Source organism: Muscardinus avellanarius (assembly GCF_963383645.1).
Source record: "Muscardinus avellanarius genome assembly, chromosome: 5".
In the NCBI taxonomy this organism is placed as follows: Eukaryota; Metazoa; Chordata; class Mammalia; order Rodentia; family Gliridae; genus Muscardinus; species Muscardinus avellanarius.
The window spans coordinates 47,826,880-47,840,077 of NC_137790.1; the positions used below are offsets into that span (position 1 = coordinate 47,826,880).

General features: G+C 33.8%; 2 protein-coding genes across 2 annotated transcripts in view; both read left to right on the forward strand.

Annotated features, from left to right (window-relative positions):
* Window positions 1–5,985: 5,985 nt before the first annotated feature.
* Window positions 5,986–6,915, forward strand: LOC308263085 (olfactory receptor 5H18-like; the record flags this gene model as incomplete). Its single annotated transcript, XM_080695952.1, has 1 exon — window positions 5,986–6,915. The coding sequence occupies one exon, from the start codon at window positions 5,986–5,988 to the stop codon at window positions 6,913–6,915; it is 930 nt and encodes a 309-aa protein (XP_080552078.1).
* A 4,048-nt stretch (window positions 6,916–10,963) lies between these two features.
* Window positions 10,964–13,198, forward strand: part of LOC308263477 (olfactory receptor 5H17-like) — a gene marked incomplete at both ends in the record, with an annotated part of 36,153 nt that continues 33,918 nt past the window's right edge. Inside the window, 1 exon segment of the mRNA XM_080696493.1 lies at window positions 10,964–10,967. Within this exon segment, the coding sequence (XP_080552619.1) occupies window positions 10,964–10,967 (4 nt within the window).

Consider the following 13,198-nt stretch of genomic DNA (forward strand, 5'->3'; position numbering starts at 1 on the left):
AATTAAGATGCTTCTGTGCTGCAAGAGAAATCATTAATGACCTAAATACAGAGTCAACATATGGGATATAATTTTTATCAGCTACTCCTCTGATAGAAGAATAATATCTAATATATAGAAACAACAACAAAATAGAAACAACAACAACAAAGAACCCAATAAAACTAGGCATTTTATCTGAATACTTTTCAAAAGAAAAAAATACCAGTAGCCAATAAATATTAAAAAATGTTCAACATCATTAGCAATTATGAAGATGAACATCAAAACTTCACTGAGATTCCATATAGACCTAGTTAGAATGACAACTATCAATAAAAACAATGATAAATGCTGGAAAGTATGTAGAAAAGTAGAAATTCCTTTTTTTGAAAATAGAAATTCTTATATCCTTTTGGTGGGATTACAAATTAGGACAGCTGCCATAAGATCAGTATGAAGATTTCTTAAAAGACTTGGAATGAAGCCACTATATGACTCAGGCATGCAATTTTTTGGGATCTTCCTAAAGGAATTAAAATCATATTACTATAAGAAAACATGCATTTTCATGTTTATAGTAGCACAATACATGATAGCCAAACTATGAAACCAGACTAGGTGTCGATAAACAAATAGATCACAAAAGTATGGTACATATACACACAGAAAAATTCTACTCAGGCTTAAAAAAGAACACATTATGTCATTTTCAGAAAAATGAATGGAACTTGAGAATATTATGCTTAATGACACTAGCCAGGTACAAAATGTGAAGGACCACATGTTTTCACTCATATGTGCAAGCTAGAGAGAAATTTGGAACCAAAGAGGACTTCAGCAAAATGAGGGAGACACTAGTGGAATGGAAGAAAGGATTCAGAGACTGAGATAAGAAGGAGAAAAGGGAGAGCCGATGATAAAACTATTCAAATAATCCTTTGTTTATGTATGAATTTATTTGAATCAATGTAAAGACTGTCTATGGAAAGGGGGTAGGAACAGGATGAGAACCAGAGGGAAACACACAAATAAATGTTACATGCATATACATATTAGTCACTTTGGACGTTGCTATGATGTTTAATGATAAGGCATCAATAAAAAATAAATTTGCTTTTAATTGATACATTAAAACCTAAAAACAATGCACAATAATGAGGTAGCATGTGAAGTTCTGATGCATGTATACAATATATAATGTTAAGAGTAGGTTAAGCACAGGTATCTTCTCAAATATTTTTATTTAAAAATCTTTTTATTGTGGAGATAGCTACATTTTATTATTTATATATCAAATTTAAATGTCTCAAAGTTTTATTTTTTGAACGAATATTCATAGAAAGCATTCTTTGTTTAGGTTCAAAAAATTTAATCATGCCATCATCATCATGTCCATATTCTTTGATTCTTTTCATTTGAGTCCAGGTAAAAACCAAAGTCCCTGACCTAGTCTCATGCCCCCCCCCTCAGAATCTCTTGCCATGGTGACTTTCCTTGCCCCATCTCTCTTCTCACTATTCTCCCTTTATAAGCCATGTCGACCTATGCATTTTTGTTTCTCCAATGATAAAACTCTAACAATCTAGGTCCTTCCATGATGAAGACCTTGTGAATGAAAATTGTCCACAAGCATCACCTTGCTATAACTGAGCACTCTGGAGTCCCACACCAGAACTAATTAAACAGGATACATATTTTAACAAGATCTTCAGAAAACTTATTGACAGTGAAGTCTAGGTAGCACAGATCTAAGACAATTCTCAAAAAAGACAATTTTTCCCCTTTGCTCTTCCTCTTGACCTTTGCTGAATAGAAATTATTTTCAGATTTCAACTTCAAGTGAGAGAGTTAGGCATATGTCTGAAATTTATGTGTCAGTTAATACCACATTTTAATTTACTCAGAAAAAATACAAATCAAAACATTTGAAGCATCAAATTTTATGTGTAAACTGATGTTTACATACACTTTTCAGAAGTGTCACCTGCAGTGGGCAATAGCAGTATAAAGTGAAATTTTAATTGTTAATGCCAGAGATATCTACAGTGACTTCATGCTTATCTCTCTAACATTTGTAATATCCTGTGGGATGGCCTAGATTTCTCATACACTTCCAAGTCAACAGTGCCCACTTGAAGAGTTCACATTGTCCTACAGGGAATCTTCAGGCACTCTTAGGGGAATTGCAGTTCTCCAAGCCTCTTTCTCCTGTCAGGAGCACAGTGGTTTACAATTGGTTGAATCTTATTCAAAGCAAAATTATATAAATAACATTTTCCTCAGGTTGGGGAATGAAGCATCCAAAATGAATCAATGTGCAAGGAATCGCTGTACTACTATGTATGATTTCTGCTTTTGAAAGCCTAATACTTTTAAAGGAGATTTGTAATCTTTTTAGAAGAGATTGGTAACAGATAAATTGCCCTATATTAATTATTCTTTATAGAAAAGATTTTAAATGTACAAGATTTAAGATTTGTTAACTTATAATAAGTAATTCAAATTCAGCTTACATAATTTCAAAATAGTCAAGTTGAATGAAAAATAAATATTTATTTTCATGACATATCTGGATAATAAAAATAGCTGTAAGATGAAGCAACTATTCACTGTAACAATGATTTATTATTTTGTTAATATATTTATAATGACTGTAAAGTTTGGTGAACTAGAATGTTAAAAGTTTCAAATTCTAGCTTGAAGATTCAAAAGAACATAATGATAAGAAATATTATCATTGATAGCAATATTAATGATTATTATAAAGAACAATTCTATGTACACACTTTTTGATTAAGTCTTAAAATCTATCAATTAAATATTGTCTTCTAAATTTTCCCCACTTCTCACAATAATTTTGTCATATATATATAGATAGATATAGTCATATATGATACATAGAATTGAATATTTATAGATATATTTAATATATAGTTATAGATACTAAAATGTATAAATAATTTAACATTTATAGAAGTATATATATATCATTAGATACTTTTATTTATAGTAATATTAATCATATATACATATGTACATGTATGTATTTGCATTTATGTTTTCAGAAAATATGCAGTACATGTCACTTTTCTACCCTGTCCAAGCATTCGTGATTTGAAAGTTATCTACACATAAACTGAATTTGAAAATCTTCAGTTATTTTGAGACTTTGGATTGCATGGAAGGAAATCCATAAAAAAATTTTACTTTTAAAGTAAAATAATTTTTAAAAAGTGAAAGTAAGTAGAATTACTGACATTTGCTCTTTATACTGTCTGTATCTGGACTCCGTCTTTGGTTCATTTTCTAAATAAAAATAATGACTGGTGAAGAAGAAAGTGCTCTAGAACAAAAAGCTACAAGATTCCTAGAGAAAGTTAGTCCTAATTTCTGAAGTCCATTCTTCACTAATTTCACAAGTCCCCTCTCTCACTAATTTCTGTAATTATGAGTTAAAGCATCATTTGGTCACTGTCAATATATTTATGGGCCAAAATTTAAAGTCAAAATTTCTTAATCATAGGCAAATTTCATAAGTAATCAAACTTTGAAATTTTAAGAAAGTAAAAAGATTATTAGAATGACAACTATTAATGAACACCAGGGTTAATTCAAACTTTAAACTCAAACCTCTGATTTTTTTTTCTGTTATTTTTTCAGGCATTTCTTATATTCCTCCTCTTTCTCTTTGACTTATATTTCCTACATTTATCTACCTATGCCTTCATTATTTTTAGTCTGTTTCTCTTACTCTTTCTTTTTACCCAACCACTTTTTTTTACCACTTCTGTTTCTTTTTCTTTTTATCCAACCACATTTTTTTTACCACTTCTGTTTCTTTTTCCTTCTGAGTCAAGTCTTCTCTTCTCTTCTCTTCTCTTCTCTTCTCTTCTCTTCTCTTCTCTTCTCTCCTCTCCTCTCCTCTCCTCTCTTGCCATCCCCTCCTCTCCCCTCCCCCCTCCCCTCCTCTCCTCTCCCCTCCTCTCCTCTCCTCTCCCTCCTCCCCTCCTCTCCTCTCCCCTCCTCTCCTCTCCTCTTCTGCCCTCCCTGCCACTCTTCTATTTTCCTTTTCATTTGAATAGTTTTTTATTTGAAAATGCCACATAAAATGTATTATAGGATAAAAAATTGAATTAGTGTATGAGCAGTAGACAAATGACAATTGCTTTCTTCATTTCCTGTATCAGGAAACCTCACTCCTATTCCACTTTCTTCCCATTTACTTTCTGTCATTTGCTATGATACCTTAATTCCATCACATTAAGGCAAGTGCCCCACTGAAGCCACTGAAATTTTTTTAATTTCAGAATTTTTAATTATTTACTCTTTCTACTCTTAGAGCTTTTATTTTGTCATTTGACACTCTTCTTTCACTGGTTATTAACTGTGGGCTTTGGTTTGAAACGGAAAATGAGTTTACTGAAAGGAAATTGGTTCTAACATAAAAATTGGAGAAATCAGCTAGATAAAATGGCACAGACAGAAGGAAGCAAGGCAGAGAGTCTACAGCTGAAATCATGTCTCAACACTAGCTGAAGAAGGGCGGCTGCTACTGCAATTAAACTTCTCATGCCACAGCCCACACTACCCATGTAATTACTGTGGATGCAGGGTACATATTATGGAGTCTTGGTATTTTTGTCTGGGCTTCTTTTGTCATTAAAATTGTTATTTTGTCATATATGTCTCCATCTTTTCATATCTAAATCTGGATTTGGTGGGTACAATTGGACAAATCTAGGTCAAATGTATTTTTTACCACCAGGAATCATGCAGTGGAAAACAGAATCACATGTTGGTCATATAAGTGATATCCATCTTTTTTATGACCTATTTCTTCAAGTTTTCACTTGCTATTTGTATATTTGCATATATTTGTGCACTCTCCCAGGGATAGGTACCCTATAACTATTCCTTGAATTATGCCAATGACTTTCAACTCATTATTTATATTACCCAAGTAGATACTTATTACATAAAGCATCTTACCTGGATGTTCAGAGGATATCACACTATAAACTGTTGATGAATTTGAGCTCTCTGCATCAATCTTGAGATACCATTTACCTAGTCCTCAAATTAATTCTCTCATATTGACTATTATTTTTATATTGAGTATATGACTCAGTCATAGCGACTTCACATTCTAAAAGATGTAAAATCTACTTATTTAACCTCCTCATCACTCCTAATGTCATATCCTACATATACTGGGCATCCTACATGCATTTTTATCACACAGAAAGCATTTTTAAACAGCAGATTATTGGCTCACATTTTTGTAACTGAAATAATTGCAGTCATGTAATTTTTTCAATTCCTACAAGAAGTTTCCACCTGTTAGAGTAACATGAAAGATAATAAAATTTTCTGAAAGAAATATGGTTTTATAATAGCTCTCCCCACCACTTTTTATTTTTATTTTATGTCACAAAAATTTGATTTTCATTGGTGCATTATAATCATACATCCTGCTGAAGTTCAGAGTGATAGAGGCATACATGCACATTGCACTCAGTGAGCCTTCCCCCAGTTCCCACTCGACTCCCTCACCCTCCTGGTGTACGACATTGTGATTGGCTTTGATGCATTTGTTTATGTACATTATGTCCATTGAAGTGTTTTCTGCATCAAGTCTCCATCCCCCTCCTGCTTACCTTTTCACAAGTCCCCTCTATCACTCCATTAGGGTTTCTACTCATTTGTCTAGAGTGTCTCCTCTATACAGTTTCTCCCATGCTGAAAAACATCCACCTTTTTACCTTTTGTGACTGACTTATCTAACTTAACATAATATTTTCCAGTTTCATTTCCCTGCAAATGATGTAATTTTGCTTTTCTTTGTGGCTGAGTAGAATTATATTCTTTGTATATCTCATAATGTTGTAATCTATTCTGAAAGGAGTATGGTTTTATAACAGCTCCCCTCCCCGCTTTGACTTTATAAATTATATTGAAAGCTCTTTTCATTTTTTTTCATTCCAAGGGGTATCCAATGAAAATATGGAAAAGAATAATGTAACTTTGCTGACAGAGTTTGTTCTCACAGGACTTTCAGATCGTCAAGAACTTCAAGTTCCTTTGTTTCTGCTATTTTTGATGATATATCTTATCACAATTGTGGGAAATCTTGGTCTGATTGCTCTCATCTGGAAGGACCCACACCTTCACATCCCCATGTACTTTTTTCTTGGGAGTTTAGCCTTTGTGGATGCTTGGATATCATCCACGGTGACCCCCAATATGTTGGTCAACATTTTTTCCAAGAGCAAGTTGATATCTCTTTCTGAATGCATGATACAATTTCTTGCCTTTGCATTTGGAGGGACTACAGAATGCTTTCTCTTAGGAACAATGGCTTATGATCGCTATGTGGCTATATGCAAACCATTACTTTATCCAGTGATTATGACCCATAGACTATGCTTCCGGCTATTAGTCTTGTCATTTGTCGGTGGCTTTCTTCATTCCTTACTTCATGATCTTCTTTTGCTCAGATTAGCCTTCTGCAAATCCAACATAATACACCACTTTTATTGTGACATTATACCATTGTTTAAGATGTCATGTACTGACCCTTCTATTAATTTTGTAATGGTATTTATTTTGTCTGGTTCAATTCAAGTGTTCACCATTGGGACAGTTCTGGTTTCTTACACACTAATTCTTTTTACAATTTTAAAAAAGAAGTCAGTCAAAGGACTAAGAAAAGCCTTATCTACCTGTGGAGCCCATCTGCTGTCGGTGTCTTTATACTACGGACCTCTTCTCTTCATGTATGTGCTTCCTGCCTCTCAACAAACAGGTGGTGAAAGTATGATGGACTCCCTGTTTTACACGGTCATAATCCCTGTGTTAAATCCAATGATCTACAGCCTGAGAAACAAGCAAGTCATAGATGCACTGATGAAAATATTAAAGAGAAACATTTAGCTGTTATATCAACATCTCTTCTTTTATAAAACCACCACAGAATTAATCCATTTACATGGACCTTTGCTTTGGGAAATGCTCCAACTTTGCAATTAGAACTGTTCCACAATTTTTTTTTAACTCTGATTAAGTAAATCATTCAAGCTTTGTAATGGTTTATGGTGATATGCCTAATGAAATCCTTAAACTATTGTTATCTTTAATTTAGAAACATTAGAGATTTTTTTTATTTGGTGGTACTGGGGTTCCTGCAAACCTTTCTATCTCTGGGTTATACTCCCAGACCTATTTTATATTTTTATTTGGAAACAAGGTCTCTTAAGCCAGCGAGGCTGGCTTCAAACTGGCGTGATCCTCTTGTCTCCACCTCCCAAGCACGGAGATTACAAGTGTGCGCCACCACTCCCGGAAAAACATTAGAGAATTTTAACCAAGTATTCATGAGATACTAAATAAAGCAATAAACCAAGGAAAATATTTTACTGGTTTATGTGTTCTTCAATGTCAATTTATTAATGAACAAAGTCTAAGTTAGTGTTATTTTAAAAATGACTTATGTAGGAGGAAGCATACAGCTGACAAAGCTGTATAGGTTGAAGACTTCACAGGCAATTTTGTGTTTGTTTGAGCAGATACAATTCCCAGGAAACTTACTAGCCCTTTAAACTTCCTTTGCTCAAGTTCATTGGGAAATGGTAAATTTTACTTCTTTTGGAAAATCTACTAACATATTACATAAATAAATAACTAGAAATGTGATCATAAGCATTAAACTGTGACACAGTGGAAGCGGGAATGAACTCAGCTGGCCACAGCTTTGTCTGTTTCTGAGTACCAAGAAGAGAGTATTTGCCTCTTTTGGGTTATGATGTCTTCAATGGATTTTTACAGTTTACTGTGGGCAATAATAGGTCATGTGAAAAGCTTCACTAATTCAGAAGGCTAAGAGATGAGACTGAATATTTAAGTGCATGTGGATGTAGAGAGAAAAAGTGGCAGAATGAGAGGAAATTGTTTCAATCTTCTGAACATTAAAAAAATAAAACAAGCAATAACAGGAGCTCAGTAACATCTTAATATTTATTAGAATGTTTTTTGAAAACAAGTGATTTTGAATGTAAATTACCAAAACTCAAGTAATGTTAAGGAGATATGATATCATAGTGTTTGGTATGTGCCTGGGAAAGACATGACAATCAGCAAGCTTGCGTGTTTCATGCCTGAAGAGTTTTTATATGCTAGCTTTGCTCACACTGCATACCCTTTAAACCTAATAAGTTAGCTGTCTTCATTTCTACACCTGCCTTCCTTTTAATGCTGAAATTTCATAGACATTCCTATGATAAAAACTACTCTCCCGTGTATTTTTCAAAACTACAATGCACCAATATAAAAACTCCTTTAATTGTTTCTTCTCCATCCTGCTTATACTGTCTTTTTCCCCAAATATTGCTAATAAATGATTCTCAATACAGAACTCTTATCGAATCATATTCTTTTTCAACAACTTCTAATACATTTTGTTGTTACCAGAGTATTCAGTATTATAAATATTACATATATACATACTATACATATCATATACCATGCATATGTATTCATTTTATACATATGTGGTATATGTATCTAGATCTGCCTATGTAAATATGAATATGTATGTATACGTATATTTGTTCCTATGAATTTGTAGATTGCATGAATATATATACATATATGTTTATATACACATATTTATAATACAATATATATTTACACATATATTTTCTTGTGTTTGTTCATTCTGAATATGTGAGGTCTATAAAAACCATTTTGATTTAAGTCTTCAGCTCTTTCTCTACAATTGTCCTAAAGAAATCTGTCTTATAACTAAAGTATGTTACTGAGAGATTTATGGATGTGCTTTACTTTTTCATAAAGTTCTCTCCAGAGATAGTCTCCTACTATTGTAACATCCCCTAATTCATTTACATTTGAAGTAGTATTATTTCATAAATTGTCCCACAAATGTTACCCTGTCCATGAAAACTATGTCCCATTCAAAATGACCTAAGAATTATTTATGCTATGCCTATGTGTGGAAGGTATCTTTACAGATCTCACTCTTGTATATGAGTAGGTCTAGGTAATGGGGTGAGACCAGAACGAAAACACACTAAAACCTGTGTGCAGCCAGGCGTGGTGGCGCACGCTTGTAATTCCCGCGCTTGGGAGGCGGAGACAGGAGGATCGCGCAAGTTTGAATCCAGTCGCGCTGGCTTAAGAGACCCTGTTTCCAAATAAGAAAAAGTATAGAATAGGTCTGGAAGTGTAGCCCAGAAGTAGAAGGACTTCCAGGAACCCCAGTACCACCAAAAGTAAATAAATAAATAAATAATAAAACCTGTGTGCTTGTTTTTTGTATGCCTTTGAACCTTATTATGATGTATAGTTACAAGGTACAAAATTTTTTTAATAAAATAAAATTATATATATATGAATGTCAAATAAGGATACAAAAACATTCTCAGAATCATTTATCTTTCAGTAAAATCAAATTAAACCTCAATGAAATTCCACAGCTCAGCTATTAAAATGAATACAATTGAAAATATTATCCATACTGGTAAAACATTTGTAGTGAAAAGTAGATAACAAAGTGAGTTAAGAGATAATTACTAAAAATCAAAGGGAAAAATCAGTTTAAGTCAAATGTTGGTTGGTTTATTACCTACCTTTGCACATCATATTTTTATTCCACTTTTATTTCTGCAGAGTGTACACAGTGAGTCCAATTTTATATATGCTTTTTTCTCTATAGATCTCTTTTATATCAGTAAAGTTCTAAGAAAGATAATTGGTTAGTCTTCCAAAAATATAACTTTTTTCCCCTTTCTTGCCTGAGGGGGTTAAGACAAAACAAGAACAACAAACTTTTACTGTGTAGGTTATTTGTGTACCACTATTCATATGTCCAATCTAAATGTTACAATAAGTACATTTTTTCAGAAGATATATTTATTCACTTCTGCTGCTAATACTCAAAAAGAATATCTGAGCTTGTGACTATCATGTTAAACTTTTTCAAAAAATCTTTCTCTAATATGGGAAAAACATCAGAGCCCATGACCTTGCCTCCTAAGCCCTGTGTCATCTTACTTGTACTTTTTCTTGGCCAAGGTGATCACAATTTACAATTTTTGGTTTTTTCAATGACCAAATCTAATAATCACTTGTCTGTGTCAAACGTTCACAGAATCACCACTTTAGACATAATATTGAGCCCTGAACCACACCTATTGAGACAAAATGTACATTTTAAAAAGATCTCCATAATATTTAAAGGCACTGGTATTTAGTAATCAGACTTGAATGCCAGCTCCAAGGAGGGTCCTTTGTCCTTTTTCTTCCTTTACTCCTCCCTCTGACCTTCGCCTAGTAAATGTGCCATTAAATTGCAGCTTAAACTGTCAGAACTAAGTATATCTCTTAAATTGGAATTTGGTTTGGAATCTTGGTCTTTGGCCTCAGTAAAATAATGTTTTTTTCTGCCTAAAGACATACAAATTAGGACTCTCTTAGAAAAATATATTTTATATATAAAATAAAGTTTGCTTCAACATTTCAGAAATGTCATCTATAGTGCAATATAGTACCAAACAGTATAATATCAATTGTTAGATCATTTTCGTCTAAAGCACTTAATGTTTATGATTCTGAAGTCTGTAATACCCTGTGGAACAATTTCAGCTTCTCTGTAGAGTGTCCAAATATGCAATGCCCAGTAGAACAATTTCACTTTGTCCTACAGGGAGTCCTCAAGTTCTCTTGGGGAATGAAGTTCCCTATTTGTTCCTCTTTTGGCCAAAGCACATAGATATGCAATTGGTTGACGTTTTTGAAGGAAAATTTATATAGACAACATCTCCTTAGACTGGAAAATGAGGAAGCAAACTGAGACAGTGTACCAATACTTACTGCCAAGATATGTGTGGTTCTCATGCCACACTGATATTTTTCCTTGTCCATAAAGCCTAAAGCTTTTAAGATTCTGCACAATTTCTTTCAAGAAATGGGTAAGAAAGAAATTATTTCTATACTACTCATTGTTATTTATGTGGAAAGTTAAAATTTATTTTTAAAACTTTATTGGTGCATTGTAATCATACATCTTGGTGAAGTTGAAGGTGGTAGAGACACACATGCACACAGCACTCACTTAGCCGTTCCCCAGTTCCCACCCTCTTTCCTCCCGCTTCCCTCCTTTTCAGGCCCAGCCCAGTTACTGACTTTGATAAGTCTGTGCATGTACATCATTTCCTTTGAGGTGTTTCCCTATCCCCCCTCCCATCTCTCGGAGTTAGGTGATCTTCTTCACTTTACACAGTGGAATTTTACTCAGCCATAAAGAAGGAAACATTATATCGTTTTCGGGAAAATGGATGGAACTGGAGAACATTATGCTAAGAGAGATTAGATTAGCCAGTCACAAAAAGTGAAAATTTGGATGTATTACCTAATCTGTGGAAGCTAGAAAGAAAATGGGCTATAGGAGGAACTTCAGACAAAGGAGCAGAAACCTTAACTGAGTGAAGAAGGTGACCTAATTTTTTTTGTGTGCTTGAGGTTGAACCTAGAGACATTCTAACACCAAACAATGCCACCAGACCCTTTTTATTTTTAATTTGGAAACAGATTATTACTAAATTGCAGAGGACCTCACTAAGTAGCTGAGCCTAGCCCAGCCTCCCAAGTACTAGGATTACAAGTGTGCACCACAATGCCTGGCTCTAATTTTCTTTTATTTTGTAATTATTTAAGAGTTTTTTGTTTACAGATTTACTGATTCTTAATCAGCAAGCCACAAGACAGAGGTGTTTACAGACTTGGAGAGAGTTGTTAGGAGAATGTCAGACTTTAGTGAGATTTTATTCGGTTTTGATTTTTGATTTATACAGATCTTCTTTGTTTTCATTCTGTTTCCTTCATGATAACATGTTATACTCTTAGGAGAATAAATATGATAAATAATTTTATAGAAATTATTTCTGTTTATAAAACTCTTTAGGGTTACAATACATAAATTATATATGCATTTATACAATATAGAGCTTAAAGAAGGGGAAGTTTGTAAAATAAATTTATAGATATCACATGCCTACAAATCTCAAACTTATTTTAAGTCATGATGTGACTATATTATTTTTCATTGAATATCCCTTCATATGTAATATGTTAAAAGTTTATTGCTGCTTCATTCTTAATTCTTATTAATGTCTTTTCTATCAACTGTCTTTATATTTTTTCACACATAGTTACTTGGCACGCATGTGACGCACATGGATAGCATTTATTTATTTATTTATTTATTTATTTATTTATTTATTTATTGGTGGTACTGGGGTTCCTGGAAACCCTTCTACCTCCGGGCTACACTACCAGGCCTATTTTATTTTTATTTGGAAACAGGGTCTCCTAAACCAGCGAGGCTGGCTTCGAAACTGCGCGATCCTCTGTCTCCGCCTCCCAAGCGCAGGGATTACAAACTGTGCCAACTCACCCAGCACATGGATAGCATTTAAAATAGCTATTCTTAGACCTGATTCACATAAGTAAGAGCCCTATGATATACTAAACATATATCTACAGTAATCTCTCAAATTATATCTTGATAACAGTGCTCTCCTCACAATCTGATATGTAATGTGGTTTGAAATCCCTGAACAATAGAATCAACATTCTGATTAGCATCTCATATTCAGGTTTTCTCTCTTTGAAACATATTTTCTTCCAGAAGTGCTATTTAGAAGAGAGCGTCCTTGGCACCATGAGTCTTAAAAGGTTTTAGTGCATAAATATACCCGTATATATAAAGTTTAAGGTCCTTTACATGGCTTGCAGGTCTTTTTAATATCCTGGGCTTAAGCCGAGCACGGTGGCGCAGGCTTGTAATTCCCGCGCTTGGGAGGCAGAGACAGGAAGATCACGCAGGTTCCAAGCCAGCCCTGCTGGTTTAAGAGACCATGTTTCCAAAAATAAAATAGGTCTGGGAGTGTAGCCTGGAAGTAGAAGGGCTTCCAGGAACCCCAGTACCACTAAAAATAAAATAAGTAAATAAATAAATAAATAAATAAATAAAATCCTGGGCATATGAAACATTTTTCCTTGACTCTACATTCATGTGTCAGATTCTGGACTTTTCTCATACACTCAAAAATATTTAGCTGGGTGTGGTGATGCACGCTTGTAATTCCAGCATTTGGGAGACGGAGACCTGAGGATCACAGTTCACAGACAGTCTCAGCTA